This window comes from Rhincodon typus, unplaced genomic scaffold (assembly GCF_021869965.1).
Source record: "Rhincodon typus isolate 14 unplaced genomic scaffold, sRhiTyp1.1 hic_rhity00003368, whole genome shotgun sequence".
In the NCBI taxonomy this organism is placed as follows: domain Eukaryota; kingdom Metazoa; phylum Chordata; class Chondrichthyes; order Orectolobiformes; family Rhincodontidae; genus Rhincodon; species Rhincodon typus.
In genome coordinates, this window is record NW_025969006.1 from 1 (window position 1) to 18,023 (window position 18,023).

An 18,023-nucleotide genomic window follows, 5' to 3' on the forward strand; every position below is an offset into this window, starting at 1 on the left:
CTCTCTGCTCCTATGATGCTGCTTGGCCTGCTGTGTTCATCCAGCCCTGCACCTTGTTGTCTCCAGGTAAAATGCTTCATTTTCCACTTTGCTGTGCTACACAATGTCGATGTCATGAATTAATTCTTTAACTTGAGACATTGGTCAAATGATGTCTGTTCTCCAGTGATCTTACATCAGCCCCCACCTCTCTCCAACACAGCCTCGTAATAGGAGATCTTAATATACATATTGACTGTGAAAAACCATTTGTGCAAAAGTAACCTGCAGGAGGAGTTCACAGGATGTTTTAAAGATAGTACCTGAGAACAGTATGTTCTGCAGATGACCATATATAACGGATATGGTATTATGTCATGAGATTGGATTGACTAATGATCCCATATTTAAGACAACATAAGGTAGTAGCGACTATAATATAATTGAATATTAAATTTAATATGGGGGAGAGAGGAGTAGGTCCGAGACAATATTTTTCAAACTTGAATTCAGCATGATCATGATCAGGTGAAAGCAGAACTGTCTCATAGAACTGGCAGATGAAGTGGAAGGAGAGGTCAATAGAGACACATTAGCAATATTTAATGGGTATTTCAGAATTTACAGAACACATACATTCCAATGAACAGAAACAAATCCAAGGCCACATATATAATTGTGCAATGATCAGGTAGTATTTCAGAATATAAAATGGAACAGAAAATAATGACTTCAAGATGAAGAAGGGAGCAATCTTCAAATCAGAAATAAAGTTTACCAGAAATGTAAAAACAGATACTTAGAGTTTTTATAGATATTAAAAAAGAAAAGAGTTAACACAGTCAGTGTTAGTCCAATAGAAAAGCAGACTGGAGAATTAATGAAGGAAAATAAGGAAATAGCTGATGAATGGAGCAGGTACTTTTCAGGATTCTGCATGATCGAGGATTCAAATAAAATTCCAGAAGCATCGATGGATAAGGAAATGGAAATGTGTGAGGAAATCAGGAAAATCACAATCAACAGAATTCTAAATGAGTAAATTGTTGGATCTGTAACCTGATGACAACCCAAACTTCAGCCTGGGCTGTTAAAACAAGTTGCTGGTGAGATCGTAGGTCTATCAGATTTAACTTCCCAAACCTCCCTTAATTAAGGGATGGTCTCATTTGAATGGATAACAGCAAATGTAACTTCATTCAAAAAGAGAGGGTGACAGAAACAAGTGACTACAGAACAATGAATGTGACCTCTATCACAGGGAAATGATAGAGACTATTCATAAATTGGTTACAGTGTGACACTTGGATAAGTTCAAAGTAATAAAACAGAATAAAAATATTTATTCTGAAAGGAAAATCTCATTTGACCAATTTATGGGAGCTTTTTGAGGGAATAACAAGTGCTGTGGATACCTGGGAGCCGGTGGTTTATACTGTACTTATATATTGAGAAGGTGCTTTGTGTAATGCCGCATCAAGGGTTAATGTGGAAAATATAAATTCATGCTGCAGTGGTCTAATATTGGTTTTGGTTAGAAGACTGGTTGCCTAACAGGAAGCAGGCAACAGAGGTAAGTATGTATTTTTAAGATTGACAAGATGCAATGAGTAGAGTGCTGTAGGAAATGGTGCAGATACCTTAACCACTTAGAAATTCTATAAATGACTTAGATGAGGTGAAAGAAGCGATAGTTATCAATTTTGCTGAAAACACAAAGAAAACCAAGAAAGTAAGTTATGAGGAGGAGAAAATAATCTAGCAAAAGTATATTGATTGGTAAACTAAGTGGGAACAAATGTGGCAAATCAATTATAACGTGGGGAGTTGTCCATTTTGACAGGGAGAATAAAAAAGAAGCATATCATCTGAATGGTGATATATTGCAAAATTCTGAGATGCAGTGGGACCTGGCTGTCCTTGTGCATGAATCACAAAAAGGCTAGTGTACAGGTACACCAAGTAATCAGGAAAGGGAATGGAATGTTACAATTTATCATGAGCAGAACTGAATACAAAGGTAGGTACATTCGGCTTCAGTTATAAAAGACTCCAGTGAGACAGAATCTAGATGACTGGACATAGCATTGGTCACCTTAATAAAAGGAAGAATATTATTGTGATGGACGCAGTTCAGGGGAAAGTTCATGACCCAACACCAGGGATGGAATGTTTTGGCTGGCCAGGCTTGTTTCCAGTGGATCATCAAAGATTCATTAGTGAATTCATGGAAACAGACAAAATCCTGAGGGGATGAATTGGTAGCAGAGGTAGATTCTTGTTAACTGTGGGGTTCAAAGATTATCAGAAGTGGGAAAGAATTTCATTTTGAGGTTACAGTTTGATCAGTCATGGTCTTATTAAAAAGCATTGAATTCTTGATGGATGGAATGTCTTAGTCCTGCACCTGTTCACAAATATAGCAAGCGATGCAGTTTTATTCACATTGATCATTTTAAAGTCAGAGCTGGGGCATGGAAAATTGGTGTTGGAAAGCTGTTGTCTGCACAACTGTGTTTTTGTTTTTGGGGGGAGGGCCATGTCGAGAGGCAATGGAAAACCTTGTTTCATTTCTGTGAAATGGAAGTAAGCCTGTGGCCACAGGTGACTGGGAAGACAGAGGCTTGTTTATGAAACAGACACAGGGTTGTGGAATTTCAGCTCGTAGCAGGATCAGAAAGTGTACATTAAAATAAAGGAAGAACTGCAGGTACTGAAAAACTGAAATTGTTGGAGAAACTCGGCAGGTCTGGCTGCATCTGCGGAGAGAGAAACAGAGTTAAAGTTTTGGGTCCGGAATGACTTCTCCAGAACTAGACTCGAAACGTTAACTGTGTTTCTCTCTCCAAAGATGTAGCCAGACCTGCCGAGTTTATCCAGCAATTTCTGTCTTTCTTCCAGTAAAAGTGCCGATTGTTTGTGGAGATTGGAGTGACCCTGAGAAAGCTGAGGAAGAACGGCGTGGCACGTCAGCAGAAAAAGCAATCAACATCACAGCTCTGGGAGTAGAACTGAGAGGGATAACGTTTTTGGGAGAGTTTCATTTCCTTGTTATAGGAAAAGTTTTAGATTATGAAAAGTAAATATTCTCCATCTTTTGTTTTGTGGTTGCTTGCGAAGTTGAAATCGTTTTGTTTTCAAAATATTGATCTCCACGGATGGAAACAACACTGAGCATCATAATAAACCAACAGCTGCTGAATTAATAATGTGGGATACATCCTAGAGAGTGCCTGCCATAAACTCACTGATATATTTATCATTTTCACCTATTGTAAACTGTCGTGGGCGGGAAAGCACTGTGACAATGATGAGGTGACCTTCCTGTACATTCAAGGGTATAGCCCCTATTTAAATTTGGAACGAACTATTCCTATGCACAGTCAGTGGACATTGTGTAAAGACTGATTCACCTAAAAAAAAAGTGAAGCCAACACGCCCAGCAACACCACCCCTAATCCCAATTCATTGCTACCTGCTCGTTGTCTAAGGTGCTTTGAGATTGGAGATCCATTCTGATTCCCAGTCAGTGTTACTATCTGTCATATTGAAATAATGTTCAGGTTAAGGACCTGAATACATTTGACTATTTTAGGGACTGATTATTCTGAAATCTTAAATCAGACACTAATTCATGGGTTATTCGTTGTGGAAAAGACGCTGATTCCTGTGTAACAATGTCATCGTTAAGGCTGAAGAACCGTTAAATTCCGAGTAAAGTTCCATATTCCAACTTCATATTTCGAGCTGCTCTCTCATTGAAGAGAGACGACTGATGGTAGTTTAACTTGACAGTCACCGCGCCTCAGGCAAGGGCTCGAACATTTTACAGTAACTTCAGCTGTTGTGGGAATGGAACCCATAGTGTTAGTGTTAGTCTGTATCAGAAACCAACCATCCAGCCAACTGAACTAACCGACACCTGAAACAAATCAAATGGCAAGTAAAAAAGCTGGGTACAACATCTAAGAATGAAGATGTTTAGACCAGACACTCACACTTAACCTGCAAGATGAGAGTTTCAGAAGAGGAGATTTGGAAGCTGTCACTTGTAATTGTACATTTGAGCATTGTCCCATGATTGACAGCTGATGGAATTAATGTTAGCACGGATGAAACTGTCCGAGACCCTGAACTTTCATCGATTATTTCACCTGCTTCTTCGACGTCCAATTGAAGAGGAATTGACAGGTTGTGATACGTCCATTTCAATTGTAGACTGCCATTGGGGCAGTTCTGAGTTATTGAACAGTTCAATCGTAAAATTCGCCCTGCAATAATTTCTCCAACACGTGCAATTGTTGGCTTTTCTGTAAGTGAAGCAGGAAAGGTCTGTTAGAATGATTTGTCATTTCCAAGGTGAAAGAGGTTATTTTCAACTGCATCAATTTTTTGAACGAATCTGCGGTCTTTATTTTCTGACATATGTTGTAAGGAACTTGCTATTCTAAACAATTCCTCAGAGATATATCGGAGCATCATGGACCTTTATTATACGGCCTACAACATTAATTCCTGTTTACTTTCATCGTACGAGGTAAGCAAATCATCATTATTCTGTTTAGAGTAATGTCCACTGGTCTCTTGCAAATGATCCTGTCCCTCTTTTTTAACAACAACTTGAGATCTGAGTTCTGATGGAGGGTCCTTGTCCAGAACCGTTAACTCTGTTTATCTCTCAACAGATGCTGCCGGCCTGTTGAGTTTCTCCAGCAATTTCTGTTCTTCTTCCAGATCTCCAGAAACCGCTGTTCTTTGTTTTATTTGATTTAGTCTGGGAAATTAGGATAATTAGCAATTTGGAATAACGAGTATTCAACCTGAAGTACTTGAACTAGAACCTAAAACAAATTACAAGCAAACTCACCTAAAACAGAGATATCGATCTCAGAATGTTCAGTGACATTGACTTCTGAAACGAATACCAAAATGACTTGATATGTTCCCTGATCACTCCTCCTGGTATCATTTATGAGAAGGGAGCACTGTCTTTTTCCCAAGTTGCCAGCAAACACAACTCTCCCAGTATAGTTAATATGTTCTCTGCTTGGATGTTCTGAATCATAAAGCACCGAGGCGCTGGGGTTCACAGCATCAACAGCCTTCTTTATCCAAATCGCTATTAGGTAGGTGTCATTTATCGCATTATCAAAAGTACACTGGATTTCTACACATCCACCAACTACTGTCAACACATGTTTTGGCAGTATTACAGAACACTGACCACCAGAAATACCTTAGAAATAAAAAAAATGCCTTTAGTTCAATGATTTTTTTAAAAAGGATTGTAATTCCTTAAACAGATTTCAGTCTTAAAAATCACAATCACTATTGAAATACCAGGTAAGATGTTTTGCAAAACCATTCCACAATAACAAGGATGGTTAGTGAACTATTCATTCATGCATCAACACCATATCCGTTTCATAAACTGACTCTATGCACGCTTAAAACTCAACAATATGCATACCCATTAAAAATCAAATGCTGCAATATTCACTGAAGTTCATGACAAGCCAATAAAAATACAACAGAAAAAACATTAAATACACCTCAAATAATTTCAAACATTAATTTCAATGCTAGTTATTATGTAATACAGCAAATGGTGCATAGAAATGAAAAGGCCAATAATGATTATTTTCCTCGACTAAACAAAAGCATCGAGTAATATAACTGCTCAGTCCACTTTTACATTCAGGAAATGCCCTATCTCTTTGTATTAACACAACGTATTAATGAAATCTGTCTAAGACAATGTCCTGAACAAAAACAGTTATAGCTGCTGAACCTCAGCAGGTCTGTGGAGAGAGAAACAGAGTTAATGTTTAGATTTTAAAACTTGGCTCGAAGGTAGGAGACAGAGGGTGGTGGTGCAGGGTTGCTTTTCAGACTGGAGACCTGTTCCCAGCATTCTGCCACAAGGATCTGTGCTGGGTCCACTGCTTTTTGTCATTTATGTAAATGATTTGGATATGAATATAAGAGCATGGTTAGTAAGTTTGCGGATGACACCAAAATGGTAGTGGCCTGGACAGTGAAGAGTACAACCTTAGTGTACAAAGGCAAATCAAGACAGGACTTAATGGTAAAGTCCTGGGGAGTGTTGCCGAACAGAGACCTTGACGTGCAGGTTCATAGTTCCTTGAAAGTGGAGACACAGTCAGACAGGATAGTGAAGAAGGCGTTTGGTATGCTTGCCTTTATTGGTCAGTGAATTGAGTTGGGAGGTCATGTTGCAGCTATACAGGACATTAGTGAGGCCACGTTTGGAATGCTGCATTCATTTCTAATCTCCCTGCTATAAGAAAGATGTGTAACTTGAAAGGGATCAGAAAATATTGACAAGGGTGTTCCAGAGTTAGAGGGTTTGAGCTATAAGGAGAGGCTGAATAGGCTGGGACTATCTTCCCCGGAGCGTCGGAGGCTGACGGGTGAATGTATCGAGGCTTATAAAAACATGAGGGGAACAGGTAGGTGAATAGTCAAGGCCTCTTGCTCAGGGTAGGGGAGTCCAAATCTAGAGGCCATAGGTTTAAGGTGAGAGAGGAAGGATTTAAAAGGAACCTAAGGGGCAACTTTTTCACACAGAGGGTGGTGCGTGTATGGAATGAGCTGCCAGAGAAAGTGGAGGAGGCTGGTACAATTACAACATTTAAAAGGCATCTGGATGGACATATGATGAGGAAGGGTTTAGAGGGATATGGGCCAAATGATGGCAAATTGGACTAGATTAATTTAGAATATCTGGTCAGCATGGACAAGTTGGACTGAAGGGTCTGTTTACGTGCTGTACATCTCTATGACTCTCTCAGCCCAGTGACCCTTCTTCCGAACGGAACAATATTCTGTTCTATTCCTAGAAGATTTCCACGTCAGTGGAAATTTCTAAAAGGTAAGAAACATACCTTCTGCCAATATCAGGAGAGAAACGAACATCCAACTCCACATGACTGGAAAATGGGGCCGATTTCACTGAAAATAGAAAGAAACTATTTCACAACCAGCCAAAAACGGAAAGAACTGCGGATGCTGTAAATCAGGAACAAAAACAAAGTTGCTGGAAAAGCTCAGCAGGTGTGGCAGCATCTGTGTAGAAAAAATCAGAGTTACCATTTCGGGGCCGGTGACCCTTCCTCAGAACTATGTTCTCTGATTTTTTTTTTCTTCACAGACCTGCTGAGCTTTTCCAGCAACTTTGTTTTTATTTCACAACCAGCACCATGGTGCATTCTCCCCGGCATTGTCATCTGGGATTTCATCGGGAATCAGTATCAGATCTCCTGGCTGGCAAGAAATCGATCCCTTCCTACAACATTTATCCACGTAGCTTCTTGGTGAGGTAGGCAATTTGCAACTCCTCTGCAAAAGATACCGTGCTGCGAAATATGTTGTTCTTGCAAGTTGAACAAATCCAAAGGTACACAACATGAAAAGAACAAAATAAAACAAAGAACTGCAGATGCTGGAGATCTGAATAATAATAAACATAATCATCGAGCTGAGGATTATCTGTGTTTTATACAATTCGTCAGAACTTCCTTGGTGTAGTTCTATAAACTCTAATTTATAAAGCCCACGATCCTTTATGTTTTGATAACCGTGTTCTCAATATGACCTGCCACTTGTAACGAATTTAGTTGATATGTTGACAAATTCCTTTGATTCTGTCAATAAAACTGTGGAGGCTGGAAATCTGAAACAAAAACAGCAGTTGCTGGAGAAACTCAGCTGGTGTAGCAGCATCTGTGGAGAGAGAGAGAAACAGTGGTAACCCTTCTTCAGAAGCGGCACTGGACTCGAAACGTGAACTGTGCTTCCCTCTCCACCGAAACTGCCAGACGGGCTTTGCTTCTAACTGCGCTGTAGAACTGTTCCTTTATTGATTCCCTTCGTATTTTCTGACTAAAAGGAAACACTTTGCACCTTCATGTATGAAATTCTATCCGTCCATCTAACCAACTAGTCTTCCAGATTTTCTGTGTCTTTTTCCTTTTAACGTTGTCAGGTTAACAGTTCACAAGATATCCAATGATGTTTTACTTCGCTGTTTTGCGGTATTGCACTGCTCCCACCTCTGGAATTCATCAATATACCTCAAATTATTCAGAGACCCACACAACAACCATGAAAACCTCGAGAGTTTCCCTCGTTCAAAAAATACAATATTCACCACGACTTTCTGCTTCTTGGCACTTAGTTTCTTCCATCCAATTCTACAGCTGTCCCTTTATTGTATGAGATTTAATCGACAGATAAGTCTACTGTGTGGAATGTTATCATATGCTTTATGAAGATTCATAACGTGTTTTCTTTTGCAAACATCAAAACTTCATTTTTTTTCAATTAAGTCAATGTAGATTTTAGTGAAAATTGATTTGCCCCATGTAATTTTAGTCTTGATCTCCATGAAATGTACCAAAATAACTGTTACTGTTATCCCTGGTTATTAATTCTGACGATTGTCCATCAGCAACATTATAGCAGCGAGACAACAGTTGCTGCTCATATTGTTGCAACTTTTTTTTGGATCAATGGTGTAGAAGCTGCAATTCTCTGTTAACCGGCAGCGCCTCAAAATCTTAAAATGATTTTTTTAAAAGAAAATAGTCAGTCTCGTTTCCCTCCTGCTCTATTTAACTGTGTCCTTAGAGCCTCAGAAGTGGCATTATACACCTCAAGAGCAGGTGGGATTTGAACCGGGCTCCTGATCTTCAGGAAAGGACACTACCACTGCGCCACAACATCCTTAGCTCTGCAGGATAGATATTCTCCTAACCAACCCTTCCAGAGATGTTACTACAGACCTCGGGAACAGATGGGACTTGAACTTGGACCTTCTGGGGCAGAATTCAAGCACCACTCCTGCACCACAAGAGCCCTCTCCAGCCTTGGAGTCTTCTAAAGCAAGAAAAATAATTCATTGTGAAATGAGGAAGCTACTGATGCGTTTGACAGAAACAACATAAAACAAGCATGACACTGTGTCACAAGGAGATACTGGCCCAGATGACCAATAATTAAAACAAAGAGGTAGAGTCTCAGAAGTATGTTAAAGGAGATGTCGCGAGCAAAACACAGTTCACAGAGTTTGATGTCTAGTCAAAGAGGACGTGGTAAATGATGGTGGATCAATTGATATTGGAAATTCACACCGTGACAGAATTAATGTAGCACAGTTACCCCTGAGGTCCTCTGGATTGGAACTGAAACTTGGACGAGAAAAAAAATATGGAAGAATTGGAGAATAATATTAGAATGATAAGATCCAGGCACTGCATGACCCAAACCCAACGTAGATCAAAAAGCACAGGTGGAAGTGGAAATCGCAGTTGCAACCAGCAAAGGCAATGACACCAGAGGGGAGAAGGTGGGAGAGAAGCCAGGTTTGCTTTGCAAGAAGTAAGTTCAAAAGAGGCAGCGATAAGGCATTACCCAGCAGACGGGCCACCGAAGGATTTAAAGGAAGCAATATGATTGATTTCAAGATGTTAAGTTTCTGATCAAACACCAACATGAGGTTCAAAAGAATTGATGGAAAAACTCAGCAGTTCTGGCAGCATCTGTGGGAAGAAAACAGAGCTAATGTTTCGGGTCCAGTGACGCTTCTACAGAACTTGAGTCGAAACATTAATTATGCTTTCTCTCCACACATGCTGCCAGACCCGATGAGGTTTTCCAGAGATTTCTGCTTTTTTTTCCTGATATTCCAGCACCCGCCCTTTGTTTCTTTTTACCAACATGAGGTTAGACCCTTATCTCAGTCTCAGACAGGACACTATGTAGATACATGGCCCCCATCTTCTGAACTGTGACATTGACTGAGTTAGTAGTTCATGAACCAAGTGCTGATAACAGACTCGTTGAATGGCACTAGTTCTTCCCAACATGACCAGACCTGTGTCTCTCACAGAAAATTTACAATTGGACAACGATTAACCGTCAGCTGACATAGTGTTTTGTCTGCACTATCCCCAATAGACATGATCTGCAATCAGCTCCATTTCCACTGCAAAGACATCAAATACAAAATACCTTTGCGGTGGACTTCCAACTTCCCGTAAGCTATTCCACCGAATCGCCCAAACACCCTCATATTCTTCCTAAAATGTAGTTAGCAGAACCAAAGACTACTATGTAGAAACAGCTGAAGCTGATATTTACAGAGTTTCAGCAGAAGTTTTCTGTTTCTGTCCTGAACAACTATGTGTCTAAAACCTATGTATTTCATCAACTGCTCTCGACATGCCCTCACACATTTGTCTTTCCATGGAATTTGCACGCATTTTGGAACTACGGTACTATAATCTAACATTGCCCCTTCCCATCACTTCGAAATTCCTTGAATTACACCTCACTATATTAAATGCATCTCTCCGTGATTCTGACTTTGCTGCCATTTCAGTCCGGCCTGAACTACTCAATCACTAATTAAAAAGAAATGCTCTTACATATATAACACAACACTGGGCCAACAGAAATGAAAATGACCCATGTTGAAACAATATTTGTGTAGGAAGCAAAACGGGATAACACTGTGACATTCATAATGAACGAGTTTTAGCGAGAACAGTTCATGCTAATACATGATGGGATTTAATTTTCTCATTTCTCACAAGTCATTAATCAGATCCAGTAAAATTTTGCTGACAAAAGAAAGCCTTACCTCCAGGTCAATGAAGGAACAAACATTAACTTCAGAAACTGAACAAGACCAGGAAAGGGAAAGTCCTAATGGACCTGAGGGCTGCTCTCTCATGAAGGAGATAGAGACCAGCGATGGTGTTTAACCTGAGGGAGACCATGCCTCAGGGGAGGGCAGAGTTTGAGAGAATCCTGGATGGTCGCTTTTGTCAGGGTGAGAATTGCACCTGCGCTGTTGGTGTTAAATGGCAAACCAGGCATCCAGCCACATCGTCTAATCAACCCTCAGGCTGCCAGAGAAACACCGTTACTGAAGGAACAGGATAGAGGTTGGGACTACTCTGCAAGGTAATTTATGTCTTGACCACTCAAATCCACATCACCAGCACCAAGTCAGGAATGTGATGGAATAGTCTCCCATTCTCTGGACGAGCGTGACTTTAACAACTTCCAGGAAACACAAACCCATCCAGAACACAGCCTCATGCTTTACTGCTACCACATCCACCACCTTCAGCATTCAATCCCTCCACCACTGATACAAGAGTGTGTACCTTTTACTAAACACAATTCAGGAAGTCTGGGAGAGCGGGATCCAGACTTTGGCCTGCCCCACCTAGATGTAAATTTACGATTAGAATTAGGTTTATTGTCACGTCAATGTACAGGGGAACTCGGTTACCTGAAAATTTTCCACTAAACCCCCATCCAGCGTTGGAATGTTCCTCAGTATCAACTTAAAACTCCCCATCAGCAGCAGGGTAGCTGCGACTTCAACACATGGATAATAATGTTGGAGAAAGAGTGAACACAGCAAGACTCAGTACCCTGAACGAAAGCTCTGGGGTTTTTAAAGAAAAATCTACACAGGGGTGTAAAATACTCTGTTGTTGTGGAGAAGTTTCCTCCCAAGTAATAACATTCAGCTTTCTCTAGTCGGCTTGTTCCACATTTATTCAGCAGCGACTTACCGGAGAGGCTCCTTGTCTACAGAATGGGCAGGACCAACATCTAGTGATTCACCTTGTTACTGATTGGCATCTTGCATCTGTTGTCTGTTTGACAGACTGCTGTTAAATATGGGCTCATTGTATTTCGAGCTAATCGCAAATACAGCAACAGCAAACCTCAATCACCCTCATAGACATTGAAAGGTCCACGATGTCTGGCAATAGTCTCTTAGAATTTGGTTTAACCACACACGTTTCCCAGCGGCAGTGGTCTCTGACACATATTTCATATAAATCAAGCTTTCTGGCACCTACTGTGACTGAGTGTTAGGGTTATTGAACCTCAGTTGCTATCTTTTACAGGCAAATGGTTTCCTCACATTCACCAAACAATGCTGCTGTCCTCGTCTCTGACAACAAAGATCCGTTTGTCACTGAAGTGTTTAAAACCACAGGAAGATCATTATTTTGTCTTTAATTCTTTAAGGTTTCATTTCCACTCCGATATTATTTCCTGTCACGAAATGGTCCAAAAGTTTATCCTATTTGATTCGATGTGAGATCTTTTTTAAACAAAAAATAGGCAAATACCTTTGAAAGATAGACTGAGCGAAACATAAAAGTGTCCTGCACTGTTCAATGTAAAAATAGAGGTAATACATAATAGAATGTTCGAACATTTATGTCTATCTTTAGCAGGGAGTCATTTGAATTAGATGGACATATTATTGTTAAGATTTAACTCGATTGAGAATCAAATCGGTTTTTACCTGAAAGTAGGGACCTGAAAGAAAGCTGTTACTAAAGGTTTCCGGCAGTTATTCGAGTTTGTGCTGTTGCAGATTGGCTTTAACCCAAACGGCTTGTAACATGACCCACTGATTTAGGCTGTCCTCTGGTGCAATCAAACCAAGAATTGAGGGAGCTGGAAATCTGAAAGACAAACAGAAATTGCTGGAGAAACGCAGCATTTATAGAGAGAGAGAGGCATTCCGAGTCCAGTGAACTTCTGAAGAAGGGTCACTGGGGACTGGAAACGTTAACTCTGTCTTTCTCTCTACTTCCTTTTTTTTAGATATTGGGATGAGAGTGGCTACCCTCCAATCTATAGGAACTGTTGCAGAGTCTATAGAATCCTGAAAGTTGACCCACCAGCACATTTACTATTTCTCGGCCACATCATTAATTACTGTGGCATGTAGATTATCAGGTCCTGGGGATTTATTGGCCTTTAATCCATCAATTCGCCCAACACCATCTCCCTATTAATACTAATTTCCTTTAGTTTCTCCTTCTCACTAGACCCTACATGCCCCAGCATTTTTGGGACATTATTGATGGCCTCTTTTGTGAATTTAATTAGTTTGCCATCTCTTTGTTCCTGGTTATAACATCCCTGTTTCTGACTAAGTGACCTACATATGTTATTACTAATCTTTTTCCCTTCACATGCCTGTAGAAACTTTGGCAATCAGTTTGTATGTTCCTTGCGAGCTTACCCTTCTACTCAATTTCCTTCCTCTTCATCAATCCCTTGGTCATCCTTTGGTGAAACTGAAGCTGCTCCCAATCCTCAGGGCTGCTCCTTTTTTTGGTCATTTTGTATTTTTTTTTATTACTCATTCATGGGATGAGGCTGTCACTGGCTGTGTTAGCATTTATTGCCCATCCTTAATTGCCCAGAGAGCAGTTAAGAGTCAACCACATCGCCGTGCATCTGGAGTCACATGTAGGCCAGGCCAGGTGAGAAAAGACAGTTTCCCTCTGTAAAGGACATTAGTGAAATCAGACAGGGCTTTTTTTCCCCTAACAATTGATTCAGGGTCATCATCAATTCAAGATTTGTATTGAATTGAAATTCCACCATCTGCTGTGGCAGGATTTGAATGCAGTTCCCCAGAACATTACATGGGTCTCTGGATTAACAGCCCAGTAACAATACCACTAGGCCATTACCAATTTTGACAACATCTGGCAAAAACTTTCAAAAGTTGATTGGGAGAGGCCAGTCACATGTAAAGGGGCAGTTGGAAGGTGGGAGGCCTTCAAAAATGAGATAACGAGAGCACAGAGACAGTATGTTCCTGTTAGTGTGAAGAGCAAACCTGGTAGGCGTATGGGAATGTCGGATGACTAGTGAAATTGAGGCTCTGCTCAAGAAAAAGAAGGAGCTATATGTCAGATATAGACAGCTGGGATTGAGTGAATCCTTAGAGGAGTAAAGGCAGTAGGAGTATACTTAAGAGGGAAATCTGGAGGGCAAAAAGGGGAGGAGAGATAGCTTTGGCAAGTAGGGTTAAGGAGAATCCACAGTTTTGACAAATACATTCGGGTCGAAAGAGTAACTCAGAAGAGAATAGGGCCCGTTAAAAATCAACAAAGCCATCTATGTGTGGAACTGCAAGTGAGATATTAAACGAGTATTTTGTGTCGGTATTTACTGTGGAGAAGGATATGAAAGCCAGAGAATTTGCAGAAATAAATAGAGATATCTTGAAAAGTGCCTATGTTACAGAGGATGAGGTGCTGGTGGTCTTAAAATGTATAAAAATAAATAAATCCCCAGGACCTGATCAGGTGGTCCCCAGAACTTTGTGGAAGTAGGGAAGAGATTGCTGGGCCACTTGCTGAGATATTTGTATCATTGATAGCCAAGGGTGAGGTGTCAGAAGACTGAAGGTGGCCAGTGTGGTGCCATTATTTAAGAAAGTTGGAAAGGAAAAGCCAGAGAACTACAGACTAGTGAGCTTGACATCAGTGGTAAGTTGTTGTAGAGGGTTGTGATGGACAGGATTGATATGTATTTGGAAAGGCAAGGACTGATTAGTCAACATGCGTTTGTGCGTGGGAAATCGTGTCTCACTAACTTGATTGAGTTTTATGAAGAAGTGACAAAGAAGACTGATGAAGGTAGAGCTGTGGACATTTTCTATATGAACTTCAGTAAGGCATTTGACAAGGTTCTGCATGGCAGACTGGTTAGCAAGGTTAGGTCACAAGGAATCCAAGGAGAGCTAGCCATTTGGATACAAAACTGACTTGAAGGTAGGAGACAGAGATTGGCGGTGGAGGGTTATTTTTCAGAATGGAGGCTTGTGACCAGCCGTATGTTGCAAGGATCGGTGCTGGGTCCACTGCTTTTTGTCATTTATATAAATGATTTGGATGTGAATATTGGTGGTATGGTTAGTAAGTTTGCAGATGACATCAAAATTGGTGATGTAGTGGACAGTGAAGAAGGATATCTCAGAGTACAACGGGACCCTGATCAGATGAGAGGCAGATGGAAGTTAATTTAGATAATTGTGAGGTGTTGTATTTTGGGAAGGCAAATCAGGGCAGGACATGTACACTGAATGGTAGGGTCCTGGGGAGTGTTGCCGAACAAAGAGAGCTTGGAGTGCAGGCTCACAGTTCCCTGAAAGCAGAGCCACAGGTAGACAGGATAGTGAAGGTGTTTGGTACATTTGCCTTCATTGGTTAGTGTATTGTATAGGGTTTGGGAGGTCATGTTGCGGCTGTACAGGACATTGGTTAGGCCAATATAGGCCACTATAGGAAAGATGTTGTGAATCTTGAAAGGGTTCAGGAAAGACTTGCAAGGATGTTGCCAGGGTTGGAGTGTTGGAGCTATAAGGAGAGGCTGAATAGGCCGGGGCTATTTTCCCGGAACATCAGAGGCTGAGGGGTGACCTTACAGAGATTTATAAAATCATGAGGAGCATGGGTAGGGTGAATAGTCCAGGGTAGGGGAGTCTGAAACTAGAGGGGCATAGATTTAAGGTGAGAGGGGAAAGATATAAAACGGACCTAAGGGGCACTTTTTCACGCAGAGGGTGGTGTGTGTATGGAATGAGCTGCCAGAGGAAGTGGCGGAGGCTGGTCCAATTACAACATTTAAAAGGCATCTGGATGGATACATGAATAGGAAGGGTTTAGAGGGATATGGGCTAAATGCTGGCAAATGGGACGAGATTAATTTAGGATATCTGGTTGGCACGGACGAGTTGGACTGAAGGGTCTGTTTCCATGCTGTACATCTCTATGACTCTATGACTATATGATTTCACCAGAGCTAATATCCTTCCTCACTATTGCATTAATGTCCTCTCTAACCAGCCACACTCCCCCACCTCCTTTTCCTCTTTTCTGTATTCCCTCAAACCTGAAAACCCCTTGATATTCTGCAGCCATGTCTTCATAATCCCAACTATATCAGACCTGTTTATATCCATGTGCACGATTAACTCACCTATTTTATTGTGAATTCTCCGTGGATTTAGACAAGGCCTTAAGGCTTGTCTTCTGAATGGTTACAGCCTGATCTCAATATTTTGTCCTGATGCTTGAATCCAAATGTTCGAGCGGAATGACTAAATGAATCACGCCTACTCAAAGTCCACTTCAAGCATTAAAGAGCTGATTTGATTTACACCAGTGGCAAGAGAGCTTCTGACAGATCAGGAACTCATTCACTGAACAAAAGGAAAGACATAAACTTTTATACATTGGTTTTAGCCTATGCTTTAGCTGATACAAACCAATCGCATTATTCAGTTGAATCTACTCATGCTTGTATATTGAAAACTATAGTATATATAACGTGTGGCAACGATTGGTGGGGGTCTTATCTAAGGTGGGTCAGCCCATTCCCTTCCTTCCTGTGGTGAATGACAGCCTTTGAAGGAGCCTGAGGTGGGGAATCTTCTGTCAGTACATTCTTAAAAATGTTCCTTATCATGTTGTCCTTGTATAAACAAGAGCATCATGTTTGTTACTATGGAAACAGGACCTTTTGTGTACCTTGGATATATTACTTCTACAGATGCATAATTGTTCTAGCTCATAGTTTCACTTCGAATATCAAACTAAACAAGCTGCTGTTTCAGCTAAACTCTTCCCCAGCCACTTGATGTGAACTGAAAACCACTTTTAGCCATTTTATGTTACTTTCAGCCACTGGGCCACCCAAACACCTCTGCTTCTCACTTTTCCTATTTCACATTATGCTTCTGTTTTTGCCCTTGTTCTTGCTCTACTGTCTCCCTATCGGTGTTCCCATCTCCCTACTACTTTATACCCTACCCTACCACTTGAGTAAATGCATCCCCCAGTTCATGGTCTTAGCCAGCTGCCACGCTCCCATCCAGTTTGTACTGGTCCTACCTCCCCCAGAACTGCTCCCAATGCCCCAGGAATCTGAATACTTCTCCCTCACAACATCTCTTCAGCCATGTGTTCATGTGATAGATCCTGTTATTTCTACTCTGACTGGCACGTATTTGGTTTATTCTCTTGTGGGGTCTTGGCGTCGCTGGCTGGCCAGCATTTATTGCTCATCCCTAGTTGCCCTGGAGAGGGGAATCCTGAGATTATTACCATTAATGTCCAGTTTTTGAACTTGCTTTCTAGCTCCCCATATACTGTTTCCAGCAGCTCATCCTTTTTCTTACTGAAGTCGTTGGTTCCAATGTGTACCACAACCTCTGACTGTTCACCCTCCCCACTCCAGCCGCTCTGAGACATCCTTTATTCTAGCACCAGGGAGGCAGCACACCATCCTGGAGTCTCGTGTGCAGTGACGGAGACACTGTATTTGTTCCTTTTACAATCGAATCCCCTGTTACTATTGCCTTCCCACACTTTCCCTTCCTCTCCCTGTGCACCCAGCAGTGTGCACTGAATTTAGCTGCTGCTACTTTCCCCTGAGAGGCCATTCCCATCAGCAGTATCTAACATGGTCTATCCGCTTTTGCAGGAGAATGGCCACCGGGGTCTCCTGCAGAGCCTGTCTAGTCCCCTTCGTCAGTGTGGTGGTCACCCATTCCCTTGCTGCCTGTGGACTCATAGCCTGTGGTGTGGCCACTTCTCTGCACATGCTATCCACAATTCTCTCAGCTTCACAGATGATCCATAATGTTCCCCAGCTGCTGCTACAATTCCAAACAAGGACATTCAGGAGATACAGCTGGGGACACTGCCTGGATACACTCCAGACCCAGGCATTGGGACTGTAACTGACACCCTACACAGAGCAGGAAGATCCCACCACAACTTTGAGCTCCCCTGACATGCCTCCTCCCTTTAATTAAACCATTAGATTTCCCCTAAAATCAAAAAAGATGAATTACTCTAAGGACCTTCTTCTCTGGAACTCTGCGTTATTGCCTTTACAAGCTATAAACCCAAATTAAAGTCCTTACAAACTAACAACAATGAAAAGAGTCTAAATACTCAACCGAGATTCCTCTTCTCACTCCAGATCAATTTCTGAATCAGGAGCTCACTCTCACTCCAATTCTCCCAGATTCCTGAATTCCAGTTTATGAGGGGAAGAGTTTGGGCTCTAAGCCTGTTGCCTCTGATACAAAGAAGTTACAGGTCATGTTTCCATGACATTTCCCCAACCTGCAAATCTAACAGTCAATAACAGGAAATGACTGACATAAA

The 18,023-nt window shown here is 41.3% G+C and overlaps 1 protein-coding gene across 1 annotated transcript; it reads right to left on the reverse strand.

Moving 5' to 3' along the window:
- Window positions 1-1,705: 1,705 nt before the first annotated feature.
- On the reverse strand, window positions 1,706-12,477 carry LOC125481738 (sialic acid-binding Ig-like lectin 14). Its single transcript, XM_048593643.1, has 4 exons — window positions 12,344-12,477; window positions 6,888-6,954; window positions 4,847-5,215; window positions 1,706-4,289 (listed from the first exon to the last, which is right to left on the reverse strand). Exons 2-4 carry the CDS (start codon window positions 6,928-6,930, stop codon window positions 3,961-3,963), a joined length of 741 nt encoding a protein of 246 aa, XP_048449600.1. The 5' UTR covers window positions 6,931-6,954; window positions 12,344-12,477; the 3' UTR covers window positions 1,706-3,960.
- Between the last annotated feature and the right edge of the window lie 5,546 nt (window positions 12,478-18,023).